General features: G+C 64.7%; 4 protein-coding genes across 4 annotated transcripts; 3 read left to right on the top strand and 1 right to left on the bottom strand.

The window, feature by feature from the left end:
* Positions 1-3,360: 3,360 nt before the first annotated feature.
* On the bottom strand, positions 3,361-11,307 carry RGS14 (regulator of G protein signaling 14). The gene is made up of 15 exons (XM_088522547.1): positions 11,251-11,307; positions 9,808-9,829; positions 8,365-8,519; positions 7,919-8,011; positions 7,212-7,355; positions 6,884-7,033; positions 6,548-6,668; positions 6,325-6,449; positions 6,049-6,252; positions 5,490-5,566; positions 5,165-5,291; positions 4,749-4,830; positions 4,473-4,531; positions 4,181-4,295; positions 3,361-3,945 (listed from the first exon to the last, which is right to left on the bottom strand). The coding sequence occupies exons 1-15, from the start codon at positions 11,293-11,295 to the stop codon at positions 3,710-3,712; spliced, it is 1,755 nt and encodes a 584-aa protein (XP_088378673.1). The 5' UTR covers positions 11,296-11,307; the 3' UTR covers positions 3,361-3,709.
* A 2,959-nt stretch (positions 11,308-14,266) lies between these two features.
* LOC104571702 (ADP-ribosylation factor-like protein 3) lies at positions 14,267-16,114 on the top strand. The gene is made up of 6 exons (XM_088522707.1): positions 14,267-14,284; positions 14,554-14,757; positions 14,845-14,961; positions 15,049-15,099; positions 15,789-15,974; positions 16,067-16,114. The coding sequence occupies exons 1-6, from the start codon at positions 14,267-14,269 to the stop codon at positions 16,112-16,114; spliced, it is 624 nt and encodes a 207-aa protein (XP_088378833.1).
* Positions 16,115-17,391: 1,277 nt separating this feature from the next.
* LMAN2 (lectin, mannose binding 2) lies at positions 17,392-20,840 on the top strand. Its single transcript, XM_088522535.1, has 8 exons — positions 17,392-17,551; positions 17,625-17,743; positions 17,835-17,952; positions 18,436-18,515; positions 19,305-19,466; positions 19,663-19,777; positions 20,089-20,208; positions 20,542-20,840. The coding sequence occupies exons 1-8, from the start codon at positions 17,410-17,412 to the stop codon at positions 20,700-20,702; spliced, it is 1,017 nt and encodes a 338-aa protein (XP_088378661.1). The 5' UTR covers positions 17,392-17,409; the 3' UTR covers positions 20,703-20,840.
* Positions 20,841-21,584: 744 nt separating this feature from the next.
* Positions 21,585-24,247, top strand: B4GALT7 (beta-1,4-galactosyltransferase 7). The gene is made up of 6 exons (XM_088522706.1): positions 21,585-21,589; positions 21,988-22,329; positions 22,940-23,165; positions 23,433-23,516; positions 23,705-23,809; positions 23,981-24,247. The coding sequence occupies exons 1-6, from the start codon at positions 21,585-21,587 to the stop codon at positions 24,134-24,136; spliced, it is 918 nt and encodes a 305-aa protein (XP_088378832.1). The 3' UTR covers positions 24,137-24,247.
* Positions 24,248-25,925: the final 1,678 nt, after the last annotated feature.

Genomic DNA, 25,925 nt, shown 5'->3' with positions numbered 1-25,925 from the left:
GCGTCCCTCTGGCAAAGTAGCCCGCAGGGCACCGTGACCCTTTATATGCGCGCCAAGAGCAAAGTCTAAGGAGCCCAGCGTTGCCCCTCGCCTCCGCACTCCGCTCACCTCCTCCCCAGAAATTCCTGCAGTTAATGGGTAACCCCGCGGCGTCCCACGTCAGCCGTGGCCCTGGCGCAGCGTGGGGCAGGCGCCCCCGGGGTCCCACGCTACCGCACGCCCTGCGCAGCCCGGCCTCGGCTGCGCGAGGCGGAGGCGCCGGGGCGAAGGCGGCTCGTGGCCACCCCGTGCTGGGCCGTGTCCCAGCGCAAGCACTGGGGGCTTCGTGCCCTGCACGGGGAGGACAAGGCTTTGGTGGTGCCGGGCAGGCAGGGCTGAGGACGGCTGGAGGCGACGCACGCGCCATGCGCCTCGTTGCGAGCGCGCCGCGGTGCTGGTGGTGACTTACGTCAGCGCTGGGGCAGGGCCGGGCCTGCTCGGGGCAGAGGCTGCTCCTTCCTGCATGCAGGGCTGGGGCGGAGGAGCGCGGCCAGTGGCAGCATCACCCGCTCCTGGCGGCCATTCACTGTCACCCTCCGTACTCGCATCTGCTGCCAAGTTTCCATCCAGCCACGAGGCATCCGGGCAGCCCACAGGCCTGGCCGGCGAGGGCAGCTCTGGGGCCAAAGGCCCCTCCAACACCAACACAGACATGGGGAGCTGGCACGGAGGGGCCAAGTCACCAGGGCACATGTGGCTGCGACGTCTCGCTCCCTCTGGGCCAGGACTGGGGAAGCCGGGAGCTGGGAGCGCAGATCCTGTCTTGGCATCACGTGCCCGGAGCAGGCGGGCTGGCCCCGTGGTCGCATCGGTGCCCTCGCCGCACCGCGGCCCCTGCTCACCGGGGCACAAAGCGCTTCCTGACATGGACCTGGGTCACTCCGCCAACATGTGGGTACCTGCTCTGGTGGGCGTCGAGCACCATTGGCTGCCCTGGGCAACGAGGGATGCGCGTGGCTCCAGACAAGGTCCCTGGCACACAGGTCCCCGCGGGAGCACCGCAGGGTGCTGAGCTCGTGGGATGCAGCCCAAGCTGCCCAGGCTGCGTGCAGGGTGGGCTGGGGGCTCTCGTGCCCCTGGTCTTACCCGCATGAGCTGCAGGGGTCGGAGCGTGTCCCTGCCTACACCGGCCTCCTTCCGCAGCTCTGAGCCGGGGTGAGGCGGTCACCGTGGACAGGCGAGCCAAGGTGGCCGGTGTGGGGGCAAGGGAACATTCCTCAAGGGGGCCTGGGCCACTGGAGATGCTGAGGGATGTTTTAGGGGTAAGCCAGCCTAGGACTGCCCTGGCGCTTCTGCAGCCTTAATAAATGAGCCTTTACCAGGGTATAGACCCAGCCGATAGAGCTGGTGGGGATAGGCCAATGCCTGGGAGATGTCCTGCGTCTCTTGGGGCAGTGGGTGCTCGGGGAGGGTACTCGGCAGTGGGTGCTGCTCCTGGCCTGGCACGGCGCCTTCCCGCAGCCGCTGCCCGGAGCCGCACGCCGATGCCGGCAGCAGCGGCCGCGTGCCCGGCTGCACCGCATGGGAGGCGCTGCCGGCGGCTGGTGGCCGCGTTTGCCCTGGACCACGGGGCTCTTGGCCAGCGCTGCCCGTCGTGGTGGCTGCTGCCCACCTGCACCCACAATCATTAACCCGGCGGGGCCCGGGCAGCTCCCGCAGTCACTCATTGACAGGGTCGGGGCTGAAGTCCTTGGCCCTACCAGCCCCACAGATTCCCTACAGCACCAGCTGGGCCGGGAGAACAAGCTCCTGGCACTGCCCCGAGGCCCCAGATGCCCAGAGAGCTGCCGTCCAGGAAGGGATGCGGGGCCCAGGAGCAGCTCCATCCCAGCCCTGCACCCAGCGGGGCTTTTCGGGGAGGTGCTGCAGCCCCGCAAAGCCCCGTGTGGCCTCCCCGAGAGCTGCTGTGGGCCCTCAAGGGCAGAGCTCCCAGGGCACCTCCCAGGGGCCGCCCGTTTGCCGCCAGGCTCCTGCCTTCCAGGAGCTCCTGGCCTGGGCAGCAGGGGAGGGACGAGCCCCGTGGCAGCCGCAGCTCCGAGGGGCTCCCGCGGCCTCGGCGGCTGAGGAAGGCGAGGGAAGCTCGCTTGGGCAATGCTCTTTATTCCTCCCGGTTTCACACCACAGACAGCACTGAGCAGGAGCACAGAGACACACGAGGGCTCTGACCCTGGGCCACAGGGCTGCAGCCACGGGGCGCTGTGGGGTCGGATCGGGGCAGCGGGGCCTCCTGCCCCCGGGGCGCCCGGCAGCCCCCAGGCCGCCCCTCCAGGCTGGCAGTGTGGCCGTGCTGGGGGAAGGACCCGGGCACAGCCGGGTGCGCGGGGCCAGCCCCGCATGCGCGGTGACATAGGGGTCCGACCCAGCCACAGCCCAGTCAGGGTCGCCAGAGCGCAGGGAGCTCTGGGGACACGGGGAGGCCTGTGGCAGGGGATCCCTGTGCCCAGGGCAGGGCACAGCCAGGGCTGGCAGAGCCACCTCGATGGTACCGGCCACGGGCAGGAGGGAGCTCCCGCCAGGGCTGGGGCTGGCGCAGGGCAGTCCCTTTGTGCCAGGCCAGCCCCAGACGCTCAGCACCTGGAGGGTGCTGCATTTCCCCAGCACCTGGCAGCACCCAGTCCCCATCCCACAGCACCATGAGGGCCTGAGGGCCCTGGGCTCTAGGGGAAACCCAGGACAGGCAACCTGAAGGCAGTTGCAGCCTGTGGGTCATTTCTGTACCCTCCTTTGCACAGTCTCGCTGCAGGGAGGAGGCAGGGTCCTTGGGGACGTCTTGCTGGCTCTGCCTGCGTCTGCTCAGGGCTTGAACCTGGTGACCCCGGTCAGACAACGAGCTGGCAAGTCTGTCAGCCAGGAGGGCAGCCAGCGTGTCCGTGCCCTGCTGCGCAAGGGCAGCGCTGCTGCTGCTGCTGCTGCCGCCTGCCCGTTGTGCAGCGAGGCCGAAGGCGGCTCTGCGCTGAGCCTGACTCAGTCAGGCCCAGCCCTGCTCGTTCAAAACAGACGGTAACAACTTGTCAGGTGGGCACAGGCCAGCACGGCCAAGTTCCCAAGGAGCGGGGTGGCCATGGCACTTTAAAAGACAGGCCCAGAGAGCTAATGGGTCCCATATCTACAACTGAGGCATCAACAGATTCCTGCTGGGACAGGGGCCTGATCCATCCCTTAGGTCTGCACATGTTCTCCTGACCCTGCCTGCTCACTGCACCAGGGTACAGGGCTGGCCCCTACCTTCATACCCAGTTCACCTGTGTCCTCCCCATCCCTCACACCTTTCAGTAAACGGTTGCTCTTGCCCCTTGGGCAGTCAACGGGGCTGTGCCAGCCTGGCATGGGTAGGGTTTGCCCAGGGGAAGCTCTGCCCCAGGCAGAGGAGGCAGAAGCACTGAGCAGAACAGTGCCAGGCGCGCATGGGAAATTGCAAAGTGCTTTGCACAGGAGCTCAAACGATTATGTACAGGACTCCCTTGGCGTGCACCAGGACGCGACCCCACTGAGGGGCATGGCAGCTGCTCAACCACTCACGGCAACACAACACGACAGTTTGGAACAGGACGTGGACGAATGTGCGGTCCGGGCGCTGCCGGCAGTGCAGGGCAGGGGCTGGTCAAGCCCCGTGTTGGAGCCTGCCATGGCCCGGGGGTGCCACGTGCTGGGCGCAGACGTGCAGCAGGACTCAGCGGCGCTCGTAGTCGGCTGCAGGTTGAGCTGGTGTTGGCTCTGCAGGGGGAGCCTGGTCATCTCGCTTGGAGCCTGCGTGAGGCTTGTGCGGCTGATCCGAGCCCTCGCGGACACCGTCATCCTGCGCCGGGAGCTGGAGGAAGTCAGGCAGGACCAGGTCCTCCTTGGAGAGCAGGCCACGTTGGTCGTTGGCCCTGCAGCTCTGGGCCCGGTTCAGCAGCTCCACCAGCCCTGGGGAAGAGCAGGTCGTTCAGCCAAGCCCTGCACATGGCCCCTGCCCCAGCCCCTCAGCAGCCTCCTGCAGCTAATGGCAGCACACCCCAGGCACACTCCACTCCTGCTGCATGGCAGCCTCCACCACCCCAGCGCCCGCAGGACCCACCACGCACCCCCAGCACACTAGGAGCCCTCTTCCCTCACTCAGTGTTTTGTCCAGTCCCTTGAGTTTAGGATTCACAGGTCTCACCTTCCAGGTCATATGTGCGCCGGTTCAGGTTTGTGGCAGCTGACGAGCGGGGCCTGGAGAAGGAGGAGGGCATCTCCCACAGCGTGTCGGCCTCTGTTCCCGTTGGACTTCCCTCCTGTGATGAGCAGCCCACGCTTTAGGGATTGGACAAGCGAGCAGGGCTTCCCCGGGCCTGGTTCTTGCCTCAGCATCCCCACACACTCACAGGGGGCACAGCGGGGCACTCTGTCCCCATAGATCACAAGAGCACCCCAGGGCACCTCCCATCTCTGAGCAGGGCAGTGGGACTCACCTCGCTCCGGAGCGGGGACGGGGCAGTGGCACCCTCGGCGTTCTCCATCACTTTGATGCCTGCAATGCAAAGGGCAGTGAGGCCCAGCACCACCCCGAGACACTGCCCCAGTTCTGGAGAGCCCACAACAGCACATAGCCTGTCCAAGGGAGCAGGAACCCTGGCCAGGAGCAATCACCATGGGATCCCCCTGTGGGACCGCCCAGGACAGGCTGGGAACACAGCTGTGGGCCAGCCAGGGCCACAGAGAGGCTCCAGTGTCTTCCTAGATGTTACCTGCTGGTGTTTCCAGGACAAGTTTCTGAGCAGCCACCGTGCTAACCAGCTTCTCCAGGTCCAAGGTCCCCGGTTCGCCTTGCTGCAGCAGGAACAGAGTGACCCAGCGTCACGCTCACTGTGCCATGGCACTGGGCAAAGGCAGCCAGGCCAGGGGCCTGGGAGACCAGAGGAGCTCTGACCAGGCCGGGCTCTGTGGGCTGCACAGCACAGAGCACAACCACTGCTGGCTGCCACCACCCACCGCAATCACTAGCAACTCCCTGCAGAACTGCAGGCCAGGCCCAACGCGGAGCGCTGCTCCCTAGCACCCCTGCTAGGGCAGGAGGAGCGGGCAGGCCCTGGCCCAAGCCCCAGTCTCCGCGAGCACCCGAGCTGGACCACACAGGGCCCACGCTCTCAGCAGGAGGTCTCACCCGCCGCAGCGACACCAGCTCCACGCTCACGCCGTATTTCCCCAGCACCGGCTGCAGCGCTTCCCGGAGGCGCTTGGTTGACTTTGCTGTGATGCGGACGGTCTTATTGAGGGAGGAAATCACCAGCCTGCAGAGAGGCAGGAGATGCTGTCTCACGGAGAAGCCTGAGGTGGGCTAGGACAGCTGGGCAGGATGCGAGGGGCCCAGCCCATGTGTTTGGGCCTACTCAGGGAGTTGGGACTGGGGTACATTTGGGAGGGCAGGATGCTGTGAATGATGCTGGACACACACAGGCAACAGCACCTATCCCGAAGCTCGCACTCACTCAAAACTTATCCTGTTCTCCAGCTTCACCTCCTGGTCTGCCAACACAGAGCACTCCTGGTCCAGCACAAGCGCTTTCTGGAAGAGAATCATAGCATTAAGGTTGGAAGAGACCTCTAGAGGTCATCTAGTCCAACCCCCCTACACACACAGGGTCACCTAGAGCACGTGGCACAGGACCGCATCCAAGCAGGTTTGAAGATCTCCAGAGGAGACTCCACAACCCCTCTGGGCAGCCTGTTCCAGTGCTCTGTCACCCTCACTGTTAAGAAATTTTTCCTTAAGTTCCTGTGAAACTTCTGGTGCCTCAGTTTGTGGCCATTTTCTCTAGTCCTATCGGTGGCCACCACTGAGAAGAGGCTGGCCCCATCCTCCTCACTCCCTCTCTTGAGGTATTTATGTACACTGAGCGGGTCCCCTCTCAGCCTTCTCCAGGTTCAACCGGCCCAGCTCCCTCAGCCCTAAGAGCCCGTGGGCAGCGCTCAGGCACAGCTCAGAGAAGGCCTGTGCAGCACCAGCCTGGCTGGCAGGAGCCCCCTCTTCTTCCTGCGCCGCCGTACCTGCTCGTTCCCCGCCAGGTAGACCTTGATGTCGGGCAGGCTGAAGCCACGCTTCTCACATATGCCGGCCAGCATGTCGCGGATGGACTGGCCAGGCCGCACAGAGGCCAGCGAGGCCGTGCCGTCGGGCAGGTACACGCAGCAGTACTTCATGGGCTTGGCCGGGGCCTCCGCCTCGGGGCCTCCCAGGCTCTTGCGGTGGCTCTGGGGCAGAGGAGAGGCAGGATGGGCCCAGGCGGCAGCAGGAGGCCACAGGGCCTGCGCAGCGACACTCACCTCTGTCCAGGGACTGGTGGTGGTGCTGGTGGAGGACAGGAAGCCCAGGTCCAGGCTGGCCGAGGAGTTCAGGGAGCCCTGGGACTCGCGCCATAGCAGGGAACTTCCACCGCCTTCTCCGCCCTCTAGGAGAGAGGCACGTGCAGCGCCAGGGACAGCGGGCACCCTCTGGGGACAGGCAGCCAGGGTGGCCACGGCCACTCCGACTGAGGGCAGCACATACCTGCCCAGGAGGGCTCCCTTCGCTCCCCCTTCCTGAAGGAGCGGCGCGGGCTGCCTTTGGTGCTGCTGCCGGCTGCCTCCACACCCACCGGCAGGGACTTGCCCAGCTTCAGCTTTGACTTCTGGCACGAAGCGAGAGTGTCTTGGATATCCGCGGGGATACCCAAAGCTGCCTCTTACCCCAGACCTTTACCCAAGCTCAGCCCAGGGCTTGAGCTGCCAAGTGCTGGTATTGCACTTACCATCAGGAAAGGGACCAGCAATGACAAAAAAGAACCTGGCCATATTTTCAGGCCAAGGGACAGGTCTCTTGTTGCCCCCTTCGCACCCGACTCACCTTGCTGAGGTCAGGCGGGGGGCTGCTGCTGCGGGAGTGGGGCCGCAGGTCTGGCAGAGGCTGCCCCTGGCTCTCCGCTCTCAAACAGGCCTGGTAGAGCGGGGATTTCACAAAGCGTGCGTAGCTGTCAAACTTCATCAGGTTAAAGATCTGCAAAGGGGGGACAAGCGCGGTCACAACACTTGCTCACCTAGAGCCCTTTCTGGCTAGTGCAATCCCCAGCCTCTGGGACAGCAGCGAGGCCGGGCAAATAGCGGGGGGAGGTCCCAGAGCCCCCGTCCAGCATGCGGGGTGGAGCAGGGGTGCTGCTTGCTCAGCCCCATCTCACCTGGAGCTGCTGGATGCGAAACATGTCCGGGGATGGGGTGGCCAGCACGTCCTCCCCAATCCAGGCCTGCTTGTCAATGTTCACAGGACTCACCGAGTGGCTGGAGAGGAACTCGTCGTAGATCCGCCGGGCCTCCTGCGCCAGCTGCGGGAGCAGGGATCAGACCAGGACCAAGGGCCCTCTCCTCACTGGTACCACGTGGAGAACCCCTAGCTCACCCCATCGAGCTCGAATGCCACCTGAGTGCTGAAGGGCAAAGTCACAGTCCTAGGGCTGGGATTCAGGGTGGGCATCAGAGGTGACCTCACTGCTTCAATGCTGGGCTCTGGGCTTGACACGCTGGTCCCTCCCCAAAGACACAACCTCCTGTAGGAACTGCCCCTCACACAACTGCATGGCTCTGTCCCCTCAGGTCCTGCTCTGCTCCATTTCCCTCCATGTCTTCTTTTTCCCAGTCCTTGCAGTGCTTCCCACCATCTTTTGGCATCAAGGATGGAGAAGCACTTCCTGCTCTGTGAGGCAGGCCATCCTATCTATGGCTTTCCAGATGCTTCTGTATCTGTCTCTGCATCTCCCCCCCCCTCAGAAGAGCCCTCCCACAGGAGGCAGGAGTTTGCTGGGGTCCCATGGCACCTAACGGCGATCCTGGCCCCTCTGCTCCCACGCGGACGCCCCCCGCTCCCGGTGCTGCCGCTGCCGGCCGGTACCTGCTGCGTGTCACTGGCCGGGATCTGCTGGAAGCGCTCACATGCCTGCCAGAAGTAGACGTTCTCCGCGCTGAACTCCTTTTTGAGGAACTCCTGCGGGGCAGAGAGGGCTGCTGGCCTGGCCGGCACTGCGTCCTCGCAGGCCAGGGCCCAGCAGGGAGCAGGGAGCGCAGAGCACGCGGACGCTGGGCCCTGCTGGGAGCTTGGCTCCAGGTGAGGAATTCAAAGCATGTGGGGACCCTCGGCTTCACAGACACAGATGGGAAGGGTAATGGGGAGGACAGCCGGGACAGTCAGCTCTGGGGTGGCCAGGCTTGTAGACAGCACCGGACAAGGGCTGAGGGCCCAGGGACAGCAACGTCACCAGGACACCAAGGGTGAGTGTTGGCTGCAGGGACTGCTCCTGCTGATGAGGTCGGGACCGAGGTCCGGGCTGTGGCACTCACAGTGAAGTAGGTGACAGCTACACGATCTTGGAGCAGCGTCTCAAAGGACTCGGCCCAGCTGACCACGGACTTCTGCGTGGAGCTGCACGTGCTCGGCGGTCCTGGCAGGCTGTTCACGCTGTGGTTGCTGCCACGGGTCCTGGAGGCATTTAACTCTGAGAGAGGGAAAAGGTCAAATCTGCCTGCCTGGAAACTGCCCGGGAGCGCTGGGACTGAGCCAGCCAACGGGGCATCCTCCAACCCCTGCCCCTGCCCCTGCATCCCAGCCCCAGTATGTGCAGCAAGTTCAGCTGCCCCATCCTGGGCACGAGCTGACAGATCAGACGGCCCTGAGGTCCCAAGAAGGGAGCGAGCAGAGCAGAACTGTCGCTCCCTGTATCACGGCAGCATCCTCAGAAGATGAGAGCACCACGATGACACAGCTGGCACCTTCTGGCACGACAACCCCCCGCCAGCGCTGCCATCCTCGCCGGGGTGTCACAGTGACTCCACACGTGACTCATCCCTCATGGAGCCGGCGCGTGGGGAAGGCGCCCGGCTGGGGCGGGACAGCGGGAGGGAAGGGGACATGGGGGGCACCCGGCAGGGAAGGAAGCTCCGAGAAGGAGCGGAGGCGCCTTCCTGGGATCGCCCCACGCCCGTGCCTGAACTCGCCCCCTGCCCCAGCCCAGAAACACATCCCACCGGAGGGGGAGGCCAAGCAACAGCCCTCAGTGCTGAGGAAACCCTGGGGGAAACCCTGACTGACTGTGCGTTCAAGTGGAGCCCCTCCATCAGAAGGATGGAAATTCCCAGGGCCAAACAGCTTCTGAAATGGTTTTTCTGCTGAACAAATGGGAGCAGAGGGTCATTTGCAAAAGGCAGAGGTATCCCAGCATATATATTAAAGGTATAGAAAGGTTATCCCAGCAACAGGAGCGGCCGTAGAGCAGTGTCCTGGATGCTCCTGAGCAGAGAGGAGACAGTTGTTTGCCCTGCCTGGCTCTCCTGGTTCTGGTTATGGTCAGCACAAGCTGTGCTGTGTGTGCGGGTGGAAACCGCCAGCCACAGTGCACGAGACTGCGGCCGTGAGACCATGTGCTGAAAGGGTCCTCGAGCAGGGCCGAGACACGCGAAGGGGCCAGCGCGGACCCCCAGGACACAGCGGCACAGACAAACCTCACCCTGGAGCACGGGGCCGGCTGGGGCCGGGGCTCCGCTTCCCTCTGGGAAGCACCTCGGCTCCCAGCCCCAGCCAAGCGGCCTCCAGGGCCGGGCGCAGCGGCGTGGGGCAGGGCCGGGTGCCCGGCACGGAGGGCTGCGCGGGGCCGGCCGTGCGCCCGCTCCTGCGTGGCCGGCGCTCGCACAGGCCCTGGCGCCGGGGCAGCTCCTGGCCGGCCGCGAGCCCTTCCCTCCCCTGGAGATGAGGCCAAGCGCCCATCCCAACGCGAGGAGCTGCCTTACCTCCATCCGACACGGCGGGGCCCTGCGGAACGGAGAGAGGAGCGTGAGGGAAGGCAGTGCCTGCCCGCCCCGGCGGAGCGGGGCCCGGGCGGGCGGCAGCAAACGCCGCTCTGGCGGCCGGCCCGCGGCGGGGCTGACCGGGCTCCTCCGGGGCTCGCGGCCCCGCTCCCACCTCCCGGGCACCTCCTGCCCAGGGGCCAGGCCAGGCAGCGGGAAGGGGCAGATGCTGCCAGCGCAGCCGGGCGCTGCCCGGGGAGGAGAGCAGCAGCCTCCCGGCACAGGAAGAGGAGGGGAGGAGGGGAAAGAAGGAAGGAGAACCGCAGCCCTGGGCCCGCAAACGGCGGCTCCCTCCCTCCTGGGTGCCCACAGCTACCGCAGGGCAGCGGCCCATGGGCAAGCGCAGGGCAAGGTGCCCTGGGGCTCCCCCAGTGGGGGAGGCCGGCCCCAGACACCTGCCCAGGGATGTGGCACCCCGCAACGGGGGAAGACGGGCAGAGCCTCCAGCGCAGCCCATTCAGCGAGGTGCCCCCGACCGCCCTCCAGGCTTCCCGCGAGCCCCACGGCACACGGAGCTGCTGCCCCCGGCCCGCGCGGCCACGTCCCCCTGCCGCCCCTCGGCCCTTCCCGCCTCCTGCCCCAGCGCTGGGATGGCAGCGCTGCCTGACCGCTACCCGCCCCACACGGCCTTGCCGTGCCCATTACCCCAGCCCCACACACCCCTATCCTGCCTGCTCCCTGCTCTTTCCTGTCCCCTCTTATTCAGCCCCACTGCCGCCCTGCTCTGCCAGTGTCTGTTACCCAGCCACGAGCCTCCCTGCCTGCTCATTACCCCATACGTGCTCTCCTATCCCTGCTATGCCAGCCCCACACATCCCTGGCTGCCCACTACTCCAGCCCCACATATCCCTGCCTGCCCCACTGCTGCCCATAGGCTCCTACCTGCCCTTGGTACCCCAGTTCCATATGTGCCTGCTCTGTTACCCAGACCCACAACCTCCTGCCTGCCTCTTATCACAGTTCCATACATCTCTGTTACCCCAGCTCCATACATCCCTGCCTGTTATCCCGGTCCCGTACATCCTTGTGACGCAGCCCCACACATCGCCATTACCCCAGTTCCATACATCCCTGCCTGCTATCCTGCTCCCATACATCCCCGCTACCCAGCCCCATACATCCCTGTCTATTATCCCAGCCCCACACACCTCCCGTTATCCCAGCCCCACACACCCCCATTATCCCAGCCCCACACACCCCCATTATCCCAGCCCCACACACCCCCGTTATCCCAGCCCCACACATCCCCGTTATCCCGGTCCCACACACTCCAGCCCGCAGCAGCCCCACGCCCGGCGGCTGCACCCCAGCCCCATGGCGCTGCCCCGAGCCCGGCCCTTCCCGGAGGGCACCCCCGGCCCCTCCGCCCGCCCGGGGGGCACTCACCATGCGGCCGTTGTGGACCAGCAGCAGCTTGGCCTTGCCCTGCATGCCTGGCGCGGCCGGGGCCGGGCCGGGCCGGGCCGGGCCGGGCCGGGCGGGCTATGGCCGCGGCCCGCGCCCCCGCAGCATCGCGGGCGGGCGAGGCGCGGCGCCGCAGCCGCACTACCTCTTTTCGCTGCCACAGGAAGTGTCGCTATGGGAACCGAAACCGCAGCGCGAGCCGGGCCGCGCGGGGAGGCTCCGAGCGCCGCCGCCGCCCCTGGGGCCCGGCCCGGCCCGGCCCGGCCCGGCCCGCCCAGCCCGACCCCGGCGCCCGCCCGCGCCGCTCGCCATCACACAGCTCCCAGCACCGTGTGCCCCTCGCCACTGTGTGCCCCTAGTCACCATGTGCCCCTGGCCATCGTGTGCCGCTCGCCATCACAGCTCTCACCACCGTGTGCCCCTCGCCATTGTGTGCCCCTCACCACTGTGTGCCCCGGCCAGCATGTGCCACTTGCCGTCACAGCCCTTACCACCGTGGGCCCCTCGTCATTGTGTGCCCCTCACCACCATGTGCCCCTGGCCATCATGTGCCGCTCGCCATCACAGCTCTCACTGCTGCGTGCCCCTCGCCACCTCATGCCCATCACTGTCGCGCACCTCTCACCATCTCACACCCCCTGCCACAGAGTGACCGTGGCCCGGGTGCCATGGCACATCCCGCCTCAGCACCGTCACGCTCCTCAGCACCACACACTCCTCGTCATCGTGCGCCCCTCACCGTGGCACCATGTCACACTGCTCACCGTCATGCACCCCTCGCTGTGGTGCCACTGCGTGTCCTCCCCAGTACCATCGTGCACCCCTCGCCATCGCACACCCCGCACCTTGGTGCCACTGCGTGTCCTCCCCAGCACCATCTCGCACCCCTCGCCTTGGTGCCCTCCTCACTTTGGCACCAGCCAGGCCTCAGTGCCCTCTCCACCCCCGTCCCCCTGCCCCAGCCGCCCCATGGAGGCCCTGGGGCCGGCACCGGGCACCGCACAGGCTGCCCCGTCTGAGCCCCCGGCCCCGGGCTCTGTGCGCTGAGCCTGCCCGGTCTCAGGCCCTGCAGGACGCCAGGAGCAGCATCGCTGATGCGCGGGGCCGCGCAGGACGTGGCGGGCGGGCGGCAGGGCTGGTGGGAGCATTGGCATCATCTCCTCAGCCCCGGCCCCAGCACCCGCCTGTGCTCATGGCTCCCCGCCAGCCCCACAGCCCCTGTGGACCCGGTGCCTCGGGCCCTGCAGGGGGGACGGTGCCGTCAGGGCTTCGCCAGCTCGAGCCGCTCACGCTGCAGCCTGCAGCAGAGCCGGGCACAGAGGAGCGGTGGACGTGTAACTTGGAGGCACCAAAGTGATGCCTAAGCAGTTTTGCCCATCTCCTAGCTCTAGGTTCCATGTTCATCAGCAACCACAAACCAGTGCAGGATATTTTCGGATATTTGTTAGGAAATATAAGTAACTAACAGTTACAGGATAAACCGCAGAGCACCATGGCAACCCACTCATGTAAATGCTAATAACTGGGACATAACGTAGGTGATTAACCTATCAAAAGCAGAACCCTAACATTAAGCTGGGTGCAGATCTATGCAGAGAAAAATGAAATGTTTCCAGCATGAATATGCACAAAGGCGGCACAGCATTAGTGCACTGCAGTCCCGGCAGGGTCTGCGGGCAGCGCGGAGCAGCAGGGAGCAGGGGGAGGTTGTGGCCTGCAGCTGCCCCCCTGCACCCCGCTGCAGCAGGCCGAGCAGCACAGATGGGGGTGATTGTGCTTCTGGCCTCCCCTTTGTGGGAGCCAAACTGCGTTGTTTGCCTTGGCTTGGCAGCAGGAGTTATAAATAAAAATGTCTCACCAAGAGCGTGTGAGTCATGGTCCTCACCACAATGATAACCTCTCTGCTGGGAAACCTGATCCGAGGACTGAACTGCAGCCTGCAAGAATCCAACAAATCGCTTAATTGGCATAATTAATCCACATGGTGAATGGACAAGCCCCTCGCCTTGTGTGAGGAAAAGTGTTTTTTTGTGTCCCTCCAGCCCCTTGTCCTGGGCCATCTCTGACCTCCAGCAATCTTCATGCCTGCCCTCGACCTGCTCCAGAGCCTGGTGGCTTCCCTTGGATGACGCAGGGAGCAGGGGCAGAGGGTGACGTGGCCCGGAGAGCCCTGTCCCGGCAGAGCTGTCTTGCTTGGCCCGCGGACAGCTGGCTGCACGGCTCCCTGCACGCGCAGGCAGGGCCCTCGGGGCTGGCAGGGACGGGAAGGGCCTGGCAGGGACAGGAAGGACCTGGCAGGACAGGAAAGACCTGGCAGGGATGGGAAAGCCTTGGCAGCGCTGGCTGCCCTCGCTCTGCCCCCAGCACCTCTTGCTGGTAATGGCCAGGCACCGGCTAGTGACACTGGGCCATTGGCCAGGTCCAGCGTGCTGGTGTCACCTCCACGGCATGGGCTGGGTGGGACATGGGGATGTGCCAAAGGTGGCAACGTGCCTTGTGTCCCACCTCCGCCACCTCCGCTGCGAGTCGCTCCGTGCGCTGGGCATGGGGATGCAGCCCCAGCTGGAGGCTGCGGTGCCGGTTTTGGGAGCACCGGCTGCCCCGCTCCATCCCGCGGCCGTGCTTTGGGTTCTACATCCTCCGTGCCACCCTCGCAGCGGCCCCTGGCAGGTGTGAGCCCGAGGGAGCACGGGCCGTGATGCGGCAGGACACCATGGGCAGGGGACGCCCGGTGCCCCAGGGACCTGCGCAGCGGGGCCCGGCTTATCCCGGCAGTGGCAGGAAGACGTCTCCTCCTGGGGGACAGCTGGCTGGGAGATTTGCTGAGGGCATTATTTAGCGCTGTGGGTAAATGGAGAAACAGCAGCTAATTCGGGAACGTCTAATCCTCTTCCTCCTGTGGTGGTGGGTGCGGGCCAGTCACACAGCCGCCGACAGGTCCTGGGGACAGGTCCCCACAGCTCCCCAGACCCGCTGAGGGCTGCGGCAGCTCCGCGCCATGGGCGAGGTGCAGACGGTAGGTGACATCCAGCTCTGTCCCCCTGCTCTGGCGCCAGCTCCGGGCTGCCCCGTGGCACCGCCAGGCAGGCCGGCAGTGCGGGGCCAGGCTGTCCCCCTGGGCTCGTCCCTCCGAGAGGGCTGGCAGGGCTCCCGGGGCAGGAGCCGCACAATGCGGGTCGGGACAGGGGCTGCCCCGAGTGGCCGTGGGGCCATCCCAGACACTCTGGGGCCCCAGCCGAGGCGCAGGCTGAGCCCACGCGGGTGCTCAGCTCTCCCCTCCGGCAGCAGGGCCCGCGGCAGCAGCCCGGCACCCCCCACAGCTCCCCGCGCGCCCCTCGGCCCCCGGGGCTGCTCTCGGTCATCCGGAGGCTCAAGGGCTCCCGGGAGCAGGAGCTCCGCATCGTCCTGCTGGGGCTGGACAACGCCGGGAAGACGACGCTGCTGAAGCGCCTGGCGTCCGAGGAGGTCAGCACCATCACGCCCACCCAGGTAGGGGCTGCTCCGGCAACACGGGGCGGGCGGGCGCCGCGTCCGGCCTTCCCCACATGGGACACTCGGCTTTGCCGCACCGCGCAGGGCTTCAACATCAAGAGCGTCCAGTCGCACGGCTTCAAGCTGAACGTCTGGGACATCGGGGGGCAGCGCTCCATCCGCCCGTACTGGAGGAAGTACCTGGGCAACACGGACCTGCTGGTGAGCACCGTGCGCGCCGCGGAGCGCTGCGGGCGGCACGGGGAGCCGGCAGCCGGGCGCTCACTGTCCTCTTTGTCCCCACGGCAGATTTATGTCATTGACAGTGCAGACCAGAAGCGCTTCGAGGAGACGGGGCAGGTATGACGGGCCAGGCGCAGGGCAGCAGAGCCCTGGGGCTCACCCGAGCTGGGTGAGCCCTGGGGAAGGGACAACTCTGCCTGTCCCAAGGCCCCCCAAACTCCTCTCTAAGAGCAGCAACTGAGACACCCCCCCACACCCTGCTTCTCCCCAGGGACAGCACGTGAGTGTGACCGACCCCCATTTGCCCCTGTCCTCCCAAGTTCACGTCCCTAGCATCAGGTTGATAACATGACAAAGCAAAGATTTATTCTTTGGAGCTCAAGTAGTGACTTCAGAGTTCAAAAAGCCTGGAAAAGAGACCAGAGAGAAAAGTGAGACCCTGCATGCCAGTCTAGGCTGCACCAACATGAGATGCTGCCTGGCACGGTGGCATGGGCGGCCAGAGAGCACGGGATGACAGCAGGGCCTGCGAGGGCCAGACTGTCCTGGCGCTGGGAGTTTTACCTAGATGCTTGGATGCAGCTCCCACGTTCTGTTTGAGGCAGAGGTAGCTGCAGGGACACGTGTGTCTCCTCTGGGATATGTGGCAGACAAGACCTCACAGCTTCTTTGGGCACAGCCATGGGAAGGAGACGCTCTGCTCATGTGAGCTGCTCCATCCCACCCCCGGCCAGCTCGGCAGGGGCTCAGGCAGCTGCGCAGAGGAGGCTGCAGTGGCAGCTCTCCTGGGAGATGTCTCTCGGCAGGAGCTGGCGGAGCTCACTGGGGAGGAGTCTCTCCTGGGCGTCCCGCTGCTGGTGTTTGCCAACAAGCAGGACCTGGGGACTGCAGCCCCTGCGGCCGAGATCGCGGAAGGGCTCAGCCTGCACACCTACCGCGACCGCGAATGGCAGATCCAGCCCTGCTCGGCCCTGTCGGGGGAAGGAGTGCAGGTAGAGGGGCAAGGGGCTGCGGAGGGGCGAGAGGGGCTAAGGGCCTGCGATGCCCTTAGGGCTACGCTCCCACGCGCCTCTCTCCCTTCCAGGATGGGATGAACTGGATTTCCAGTCAGATCATGAATCGGAAGAAGTGAGAGGTGCTAAATGCAAGACTGGACCAAACTGCACGTTCCTTAGCCAGGGCCAAGCTCGTGCCCCTAGGCTCCCCTGAAGGCCTGGCTGGCCTCGACCTCCGACTGCCAAGCTCGGCAGGGGGTTCCCACCCAGTTTTCCATGGACCAGCCAACTTCCCTCCTCTTCCTGCCTCCTGGTTTTCCACAGCTCACACTTATACCCCTCTAACCCTCCTGCAGCACCACTGCTGTGAGGAGAAACACTGTGTACTGCCAAGGGCTTGCACAGCTCCAAAGCAAAACCCACTCATGACTTGTCCATCAGCACTGCTGCTGCAGGCTGCAGAGCCCCTGCCAGCGCTGCTGCCCAGGCAGGCACTGCCTGGCTGCGCATGCGGCACCACCTGGCTGCGCATGCGGCACCACAGGCACCGCTGCCCCTGGCACACCCCAAACTGTGTGCGATCCCCTGCAGCACCGTACCTGGCTTGGGAGGCCTCCGCGCAGCATCCTGCACTGGCCAGAGGATCTGCACTCTGCACGTGCCCAGGACCTGGGATAAGCACAAGGATGAAGAGAGGACGTGGCTGGGCAGTCCCTGATGGAGGCTCCCCCTGCCCTCGTGAGAGCCTTGGCCCCAGCTATGCTGCGCCTGCCTCCGAGACACAGGGCCCTGCAGCATCACCTTGCTACAGCGCTGCCTGAGTGCAGCCCGGCCAGCGCTCCAGTGCCCCAGCTGAAGAAACAACTATCTTGAGGGCTGAAAGCCTCAACTGAAGAGCGAGTGGGGCCAGCCCGAGCCGCGCCTGGGGCAGCGGGAGCCGCTGCTGCGCGGGCCCTGGCCCCAATAAAGGTGACGATGCCCTGCGCTGCCTCCGTCCTTCCTGCGGCCCCGGCGGGGCTGCGGCCGGAGCGGCAACGGCGGGAGGGCGGGAAGGGAAGAGAGGCCCGGCCACCCCAGCGCCATCTTGCGTGGCGTTGCCACGGCGACGGGTCACGTGCCTGTCGGGGCGGAGCCGCGCACGCGCCGCGCACGTTCCCACGTCCCCCACGTGGGACTACAATTCCCGGCATGCTGCGCTCTGCGGCGCCGCGCAGTGCACGCCGGGAGCGGCGATGCCGCTCCTCGCCCTGCCCCCCCCGGCTTCTCCCGCCTAACAGGTGGCCGGAGCGCTTACGCTACTGGCCCCGTCCCATTCCCCCATTGGCTGTGAGTGGTGACGTGCACCCCCAGGAGGCGGGAACGTGCTGACGGCAGCGCCGCTCATTGGCCGCGCCGGCCGCCGTTCCCGCGCGGCGGCTGCCGGAAGCGGAGCATGGCGGCGGGCGCGCGCGGGCCGCTCCTGGCGGCGGCGCTGCTGCTGGCGGCGGGCGGGCCGCGCCCCGCGCCCGCCGAGCTCACGGACGGCAACAGCGAGCACCTCAAGCGCGAGCACTCGCTCATGAAGCCCTACCAAGGTGAGCGCCGCGGCGCGCGCGCGGCCCCGCTGCCGCCGGCGCACGCTGAGCCGCGCTCTCCGTGCCCGTGCAGGCGCGGGCTCGGCCGCCGTGCCGCTGTGGGACTTCCAGGGCAGCACCATGCTGACCAGCCAGTACGTGCGGCTCACGCCCGACGAGCGCAGCAGGGAAGGCTCCATCTGGAACCGCGTGGTGAGAGCGCGAGGGCGCCGCGGGGCGGCCCCGCTGCCGGGGGGCGCCCGGGGGCGCTGCTCGGCGCTGACGCCGCGCGGCCCCCCCGCAGCCCTGCCTGCTCAAGGACTGGGAGCTGCACGTGCACTTCAGGATCCACGGGGCCGGCAAGAAGAACCTGCACGGCGACGGGCTGGCGCTGTGGTACACGCAGGAGCGGCTGACGCCAGGTGCGCGGCGGGCGCTGCCGCCCCCTCACGCACCAAGACGCGTCCTGAGCGGCTTCGTTACCAGAATGTTTCTCTCTAGAGCTTTCCCTTCGATGTATTTGCTCCCAAGTGTCTTGTGCTTCTTGCCCTGAGAGCAGCTGAGCTCAGTGACTTAATTTGTGCTGATCTGTGCAGCTGTTTTAAATAGAGGCTGTGCTGGGGGCTGTGTTTGCTCTTTCCCGTGGGGAGGGCACCCTCTTGCAGCCCTTCCCGGGTCTCGTGCCCAGCTCGTGCAGCTGCGCTGGGAGCGGGGGGCTCTGCCGGGGGAGCAGATCTCAGCGCGCTGCCAAACTCACCACAAAGTGCTGCTCGCTGCCGTACCCAGTAAAAGGTTGTCTTACTCCTCTGCTTGCTTCATTTTGGGCTCCCTAAAAGGTGGCAGAAATGTGTATTTTTTTTTAACTGAAAACTTTCTTTTTACTACTGTAATCTGCTCTGTTCCAGGCCCTGTCTTTGGCAGCAAGGATAACTTTCACGGATTGGCCATTTTCCTGGATACATATCCCAATGACGAAGCAACAGAGGTGAGTAGCTGAGGGGGGCCGTTCTGTGCCGTGGAGGCTGCTTCCTCATGGCTTTGTGCTCGGTTCTGGATGCCTGGACCAAGGAGCCTTTTCTCCTTACACGAGGCTTTTCTGCCTGTTACGGAAAGTGGTAAAGGAAAGAGGACAAATGTGCCTTAATGGAGGTAAGGGGCTTGTTCCATCTTCTGATGTTGCTCGCTATTTAGATATGTTTCCAAGACCCTATTTCTGCTGGTTTGGAGAGCTGTGCAGAGGTAGTGCTGACTGTGCACCACCTACTAAGTAAAGTTAGGGAAATCCACCTGGAAGTTTATCCAGTGCTGTGGAATGTCCTGGCCTATAAGGTGCTTGATATGGAAGATCGCAAATGGCTCTAGTAATAAAAAGATCTAAAGCGCAGAGGATTTCTAACTAGGGGACGAGTTCTAGGAGAGGATGATGGTTAATCTGGGCCTCACAAAATGAGGGTTGGTGTTGGTTGGTTGGTTTGTTTTTGAGCTTGCTTTGGTCAAGCACAGAAAGCCACAGGTGGCTTAGTGACCCAAAGCCGGCTCTCCCTAGCACTAGCTGTGCTTCAGGCAGCTCGAGCTCTCAGTCGGTGCTGAAGCAGCTTCACGTGGAAAAGGAGCCTTGATTGATTTGTTCTGCCCCTGGCACTGGGCAGCGCAGGCAAAGCTGCGGCTCTCTTGCCTCGGGATTGCTGCTGAGCTCTGGCCATGCAGGGGGTGGCAGCTGCCCTGGGGCCGCAGCTGGGAAGCTCCTGCAGGCTCTGCCGTTCTCTCCCCGCAGCGCGTCTTCCCGTACATCTCCGCCATGGTGAATAACGGCTCCCTGACTTACGATCACAGCAAGGACGGGCGCTGGACGGAGCTGGCGGGATGCACCGCCGACCTGCGGAACCAGAACCACGACACCTTCCTGGCAATTCGCTACTCCAGGGGTCGGCTCACGGTGAGACGGGGGGAGCCCCGTGCCTCCTGCTGGGCCCCTTGGGCCTGTGGGGCGGTTCCGAGGGTGGGTGTTGCTGTGTCCAGAGGTGACGTGGGAGCAGCTGGCCAGGGATGGCTGTTCCTCCTCACCCCCTGTGCTAGGAGGGCTGCAGGCTGGCAGGGAGCTGTTTTTGATGTTCCTGTTGTGCATCTTACAGGTGATGACAGATGTGGAAGACAAGAACGAATGGAAGAACTGCATTGACATTGCAGGGGTCCGCCTGCCTACTGGCTACTACTTTGGGGCTTCTGCTGGCACTGGAGACTTGTCTGGTGAGTGGGCTTTGCTCCCAGGAATACCGACCATCTGGCACCTGAAATACAATGTGCTGCATGCAGTGGCTTGCCTGTTTTCCTTGAATTTTCCACTGGGCTCTTCAAATCATTTTGGCTATTGCACCAGCAGTCTGGGAATGGAGGAAACTGAAAATGGAGGAACATCTCAAACTACAGTTTGATACCTGGGGTGTGAGGGTGGCTTGAGGGAAATGAGACCTGGACCTGGCAGAGTGCAGACCTAGGGGGCCCTCTGAGGGCATCTCCCAAAGCCTCTGATATCTCTAGTGCTGGTGGTTGTTTCCTAGACAATCATGACATTATCTCGATGAAGCTATTCCAGCTTATGGTGGATCACTCTCCAGAGGATGAAAACATTGACTGGACCAAGGTTGAGCCTAGTGTCAGCCTCTTTAAGTCACCCAAAGGTGAGTCTCCGAGCTTCGGAAACCTGATGTGGAATTTCAGATGTTGGGTCTGTTTTCTGCTAAGGCTGGAAGCTCAGTTGCGATAGTAGCGGCTGCTCGTTGTGGATGTGGGTGCCAGCATCACACGCTGGCAGCTCGTGGTTGCTGCCAGTGCACTGGAAGAAAACGCGTCCTGTGCAGAAAACTCCACAGCATCACTGGGGCACAGTGGCCTCCTTGGTGGAGCTGTGCTGCAGCACTGGTGTTTCTGGGAGTAGCGTTAGAGCTGTGAATCCCTCCCTCTAGGCACGATGCTGGGGACCTTGAGGTTTGTCAAATCTCTTGTTTCTGCAGATAACGTGGATGACCCGACAGGCAATTTCCGAAGTGGGCCGCTGACGGGCTGGAAGGTGTTCCTGCTGCTGCTCTGCGCGCTGCTGGGCATCATCGTGTGCGCTGTGGTGGGAGCTGTGGTCTTCCAGAAACGCCAGGAGCGGAACAAGCGTTTTTACTAGCGGAAGAACTGGGCTGGGGTCTATGCCCAAACTGCTTTATTTTTTGTGTGTGTCTTTTTTTTTTTTTTTTCTAGAGGGAGCTGTAAAAACTGGTTTCTAAAAGCTGTTTCTGATAAATATCAGAAGTATTTTCTTACCTGCCCGTTCTGCTGTAACTCCTGCCGGATGCTCAGCGCTCAAGGGGCTGGACCGAGGCGGGCGGCTCCGCTGCAGCGCGTGGCTCCTGTGGAAATGGCCCTTGTCCGCGGGGCAGGAGCCTGGAGGCAGGGGGGAGACGCTGCACCCGGTGCTCCCGCCACCTCTCCGGGGGTCCCTGGAGGGACTGGCCCCCCGTGCTGCTTGGGGGGGTTGGCGGCAGGGGCTGTGAATGTAAGGGGGCAGCGGGTGCCCTGCAGGGGGTAGGGCTGTGGCTGCCACTGGGCCATTAAAGGACTGATACTGCGTGGGTCACTTGTGTGTGTCTGTCTGGGGTTAGGGAAAGGGGGGGTTCAGCCTTTGTGGGGGAAATAGACTGCTAAGGGGTAGGAGAGGCTGAGGGGCAGCAGGAGCTCTGCATCCTGGGGACCCCTTGGTCCACCTAGGGACCCTCTACAGATTTCTACCCTCCTCCTGCCCCCCAGCTGCTTGGGGAAGGGGGTAGGGGCTGCTAGGGAGATGTGGGGCTGGGATGGGGGGGCCTGGGGAGGATTCCCGTGCGGGGGAGGGGAGGGATTTGCTCAAGGTCCTGCTTGGGCCTGGGGCGGGGGGTGAGTTCTGGAGCCCCTCGGCCTCCATCTTAGGCAGGGAGAGGCCGGCGGAGGGGCACACACATTGCCTGGGGGGTCCCAGAGCTGCGCCCGCTGCCGGGGTGGGGGATCCTGGAGGATCCCGGCCGGGGTGGGGATGGCGCGAGGAGGGTCCCTGCCCCACGAGGACGGGGTTCCCCGGGGGGGGGGGGTCTCAGCTGCCGCCGTGGGGGCGGTTGCGGGAGGGCCCTGGCCGGGAGGGGGGCCCGGGGGGGGTCCCGGCGGCCGCGTCCCGCCCCCGGCCCGCCCCGCGGGCCGCCCGCGGCGGGGCCGGGCGGAAGGCGGCGGGGCCGCACGGAGCGGGGCCGCGCGGCGCTTCCGGGGGCAGCGGAGCCAGCGTGTCGCGGCGGCGGGAGCCGCTGGGCGCGGGGCCGCCATGGGCCCGGGCCGCCGCAGGGCCGCGCTGCCCCTGCGCGGCGGCGGGTGAGCGCCGGGGCGGCGGGGCGCGCGCGCGCGGGGGGGCGGCCGCGGCCCGGTGCTGACGCGGCGCCTCGCGCCAGGTCCCCGCCGCTGCGGGGCCTCCTGGCCGGCCGGCTCTCCGTGTTCCAGCTCTTCCTGGCCGCGCTGCTCCTGGCCCTCGGCTCGCTGCTCTGGCTGCAGCTCAGCTGCGCGGGCGAGACGGCGGCGCCCGGTGCCGCGGTGCCCCGGCAGCCCTGCCCGCCGCAGCCGCCTCCGCCCCCGGACGACGAGCCGGGCTGGGGGCCCCACCGGCTGGCCCTGCTCGTGCCCTTCCGCGAGCGCTTCGAGGAGCTGCTGGCCTTCGTGCCCTACATGCACCGCTTCCTCAGCAAGAAGAGGATCCGGCACCACATCCTGGTGCTCAACCAGGTGGATCATTTCAGGTAGGGCTCCAAGGGCGCCGGGAATGGGCAGCCCCCTCTGCGGGGAGCCGACGGGGTCTCCCGTTCGCCTCGTGTGGCGCCCGGGAGCTTTTGGTGGGGTCCGTGACGAGTTGGGGTTGGAGCACAACGGGTCAGACTCATCTCGCCTGGGTTTGGCCAGGTTCACTTGCCCACTTTTGGCAACTAAAGCGGTGAGAAGTTTTCCAGGGGATAAGCTCATAGGGAACCAGGTGGTTTTTTGTTTCTCTCTTTGCAGCCCATCCTAAGCAAGTAGGTTGTTTATCCACAGGTAGTGGTGTCAGGAAATAAAGCTGCCAGCAGCTTCAGCTGGTCCTGCCTTGGCTGCTCGGTGGCTGCCACCAGCTGTGCCCGCGTTGTGGTGCTCCCCAGCCCGCCTGAGGACAGGGTGTTTTGCTGGGACTCTTTCCAATGTGTTGTCCCAACAGGCCAAATCCAAAGCTGCACGCGTAGCCCCATGCACGTGTCGGAGTGGGCAGTTGTGCAGCCACTGAAGTCCTCATTTGTGCTTGGTGGTGGCAGGCCCTCCTTGTCCCCTGTCCCTGCAAGGGGATAGCAGCTTGGGTGCTGAGAGTCCTGGGTGCCTTCCCAGATTTAACAGAGCGTCTCTGATCAACGTGGGCTTCCTGGAGAGCGGCAACGACACTGACTACATTGCCATGCATGACGTCGATCTCTTGCCCCTCAACGAGCAGCTGGACTACGGCTTCCCAGAGGAAGGGCCCTTCCACGTCGCCTCCCCAGAACTGCACCCGCTGTACCACTATAAAACCTACGTGGGCGGCATCCTGCTGCTCACCAAGCAGCACTACGAGCTGGTGAGCCCATGGGTGCGACGCCCCAGCCTGTTCGGGGCAGGCTGCGTGACACCATCGCGGTGCACGGTCACACGTAGCGCTCCACGTGTGGGAAGTGGGGAAAGGGGACGAAATGCTGTGGGGATGGGGCTGCCATCGAGCTGGGGGGTGGGAGAGGTGAGGCTGCGCTCGCGGGGCCGGTGCCCCCCTCTGCGTGGCGGCCGGGTTGCGCCGCGGCCGCAGCCGGAGAGCGGCGCCTCGAGTCGTACAGAGCCCCTCTCGCTGCAGTGCAACGGCATGTCCAACCGCTTCTGGGGCTGGGGACGGGAGGACGACGAGTTCTACCGCCGCATCAAAGGAGCCGGTCTCCAGGTAAGGAGAGCTCGGCGGCTCCGAGGCTGGGATCGCCCTTCCTGTCGTCTCTCCAGCTGACCTGCCACAGCGATCGAAGCTGGTACCCGGGACAGCGGCCCCTCTGTGCATCCCCCTCTCTAGCAGCAGACACAGGAGGCCAGGGCTAGTTTTGTAGTAGCTTTACAGAAGCTTTGCTGTCCTTCCAGGTTCGCCGTCCCACTGGAATCAAGACTGGATATGAGACTTTTGAGCACCTGCATGACCCCGCTTGGAGGAAGAGAGACCAGAAGCGCATTGCTGCGCAGAAGCAGGTGAGACCTCCGCGTGGCCGGGGGAGGCCACGAGAGCTACAGTTTCAGATTACTGTGTGCTCTGAGCCCCCCTTGCTGATGTCCTCCCCTGCCAGCTCTTGAGCTCCCTTCCCGGGCACTTTGCCCTTCACTAGAAGCCAGCGAGGGCTGAATGCTCTTTCTCTTCCTCAGGAGCAGTTTAAGGTGGATCGGGAAGGAGGTCTGAACAACGTGAGGTACCGAATTGAGTCACGGACAGCTCTGAGTGTGGCAGGAGCCCCCTGCACTGTCCTCAATATATTGCTGGACTGTGACACGAGCGAGACTCCTTGGTGCACGTTTGGCTGAGCCGCCTGCCCCGCGTGCCAGTCACTGTGCTTGTGCTGAGGCGCCAGGGCTGCCGCCGAGCCGCTTGACGCGGGCAGGATCGTTGCAGTAGGCAAGCATAGAGGTGCTGGCAAGACACAGAGGAACAGAAAGGGCTGAGAACCAATCCTTGATGGGACCAAGAGAAGAGGCTGAGAGTCGGACTCCGTGGCGTTGCTGCAAACAGTGGTGCTGCCTCGTGGGGCAGGTGCAGGAGGGTGTTTTCCTGCACTGCATGAGTGGCTGAACTGCCACCCAGCTCCGAGGACAATAAAAAACTGTCAGGGCATCTGCAAGTTGTGAATGCCCTGCAACACAGTGCACCAGTTGTCCCTTCGGTTCCCTTCCTCTCCCTGGTTTCAGTGCCCGTTTCTGCCTTGGGCCTGGCTGCCCTCCCTTCGGACAGGCCATCTGCCCTGGTTGCGAAGCCCAGCTGGTCTGGAACGGGCTCCGAGCCTGGTGTTCCTCAGGGCTGTGCTGTGGTTGCTGTGTTGCAGGAGATGGTCACGGTCAAGCCTGGGCTCTGCATCTGCTGCGGGTATCGGGGCAGCCCTGGCGGTTCCTCCTTGCCGCGTGGCCAGGAGCGCTCAGGCTCAGCTGCTGCCCCGTTGCCACCGCTCGGCCGGGCTGAGATGTGCTGTGGCTGTGCTGGCACCAGGCCTCTCATTTCCTGCCCCCTTCTGTCCTCATCCCTCAGCCTGGCTCTTCCCTGGAGCTCTAGCATTGCTGGGTGCCTGAAGATGTCTCCAAACAGAAGTTGTTGCCGTCTCCAGGCAGAAGTTGTTGCCATCCCAGGAAGCCGAATGGCTTCCTGCCACCTGGAAACAGAGCTGTGCGGAAGACGTCTCCCAGGATGAGCTCCGGGATGAGGGAGTCAAAAGTGTTGGAGCTGAGCGTGGGGCTGGGTAGGAGTAGATCAGGATGTCTTGATGCACCTGAACTCGGGCTGGGTGAGGAGCAGGGGGGTTGTCTCACAAGGAAGGGGTTGAGGTGCTGGGGGGTGCAGGGCAGTGCAGATTGGCCCATCGAGCCCGTGGTCCTGTCCTTGCCCTGGGGTAGCGGGAGGACGCGCTGCCGCTGCTGGACGAGGGTGTCCTGCTCATCTGGATGTGTCCCTGGGACGTGGTCCTTGCCCTGAGGAGACGTCAGCTGGGCTCGGGGCCTGGCTGTCCCCGCTCCTGCTGCGGCTCCAGCACTCCGGGTTTGGGAGCAGTCACTGCCCGTGTGCTGTGGCCACCCCTTAGCCGGGGCCTGAACCCCAGCCAGGGCAGCCGGAGGCAGATCCAAGCGTTTCTCTGTGGAGTCCAAAATAGATGACACAGTTTCGGCAGCTTTCCCCAAGATGGAGGTGCGCGGAAGCAGAGAGCACACGCGCACCTCGCACTTAGCTCAGCGCCGAAGGCTCCTCTCCCGCTGCCTGGCAGCTATTTCTCAGCTCCGCTCACAGCCCCCTCATCCTCTGGTTGCTTTTGTGGAAGAGACTCCTTGCTGGAGACCCGGCTTCCTTTTATAGCCCCGAGGCTGCCTGCGAGGTCGCTCGGCTCTGCTCCCCCCACGCACTTCTTTATCAGCAACGGCCCAGCGGGAGGGGGCTGAGGCTCCTTCCCTCCGCATCCCTGCAGGGATAACGCCCTGCCTGATATCCCAGAGCCCGGCAGAGCAGGGCCAGGGGCCTCCTGGCTCCTCCAGGCTCTTGGCAAGCCCTGGGTGGGGGGTCAGCGCTAGAGCCCTGCTCCAGGGACTACAGACACGGGCAATCCCCATTGCCCAT

Source organism: Tinamus guttatus, unplaced genomic scaffold (assembly GCF_059628265.1).
Source record: "Tinamus guttatus ecotype Peru unplaced genomic scaffold, ASM5962826v1 Tinamus_guttatus_pri_ptg000155l, whole genome shotgun sequence".
NCBI lineage: Eukaryota > Metazoa > Chordata > Aves > Tinamiformes > Tinamidae > Tinamus > Tinamus guttatus.
The sequence above is the reverse complement of the archived record's forward strand: the minus strand, read 5'-3'. Positions and strand labels throughout refer to the sequence as shown.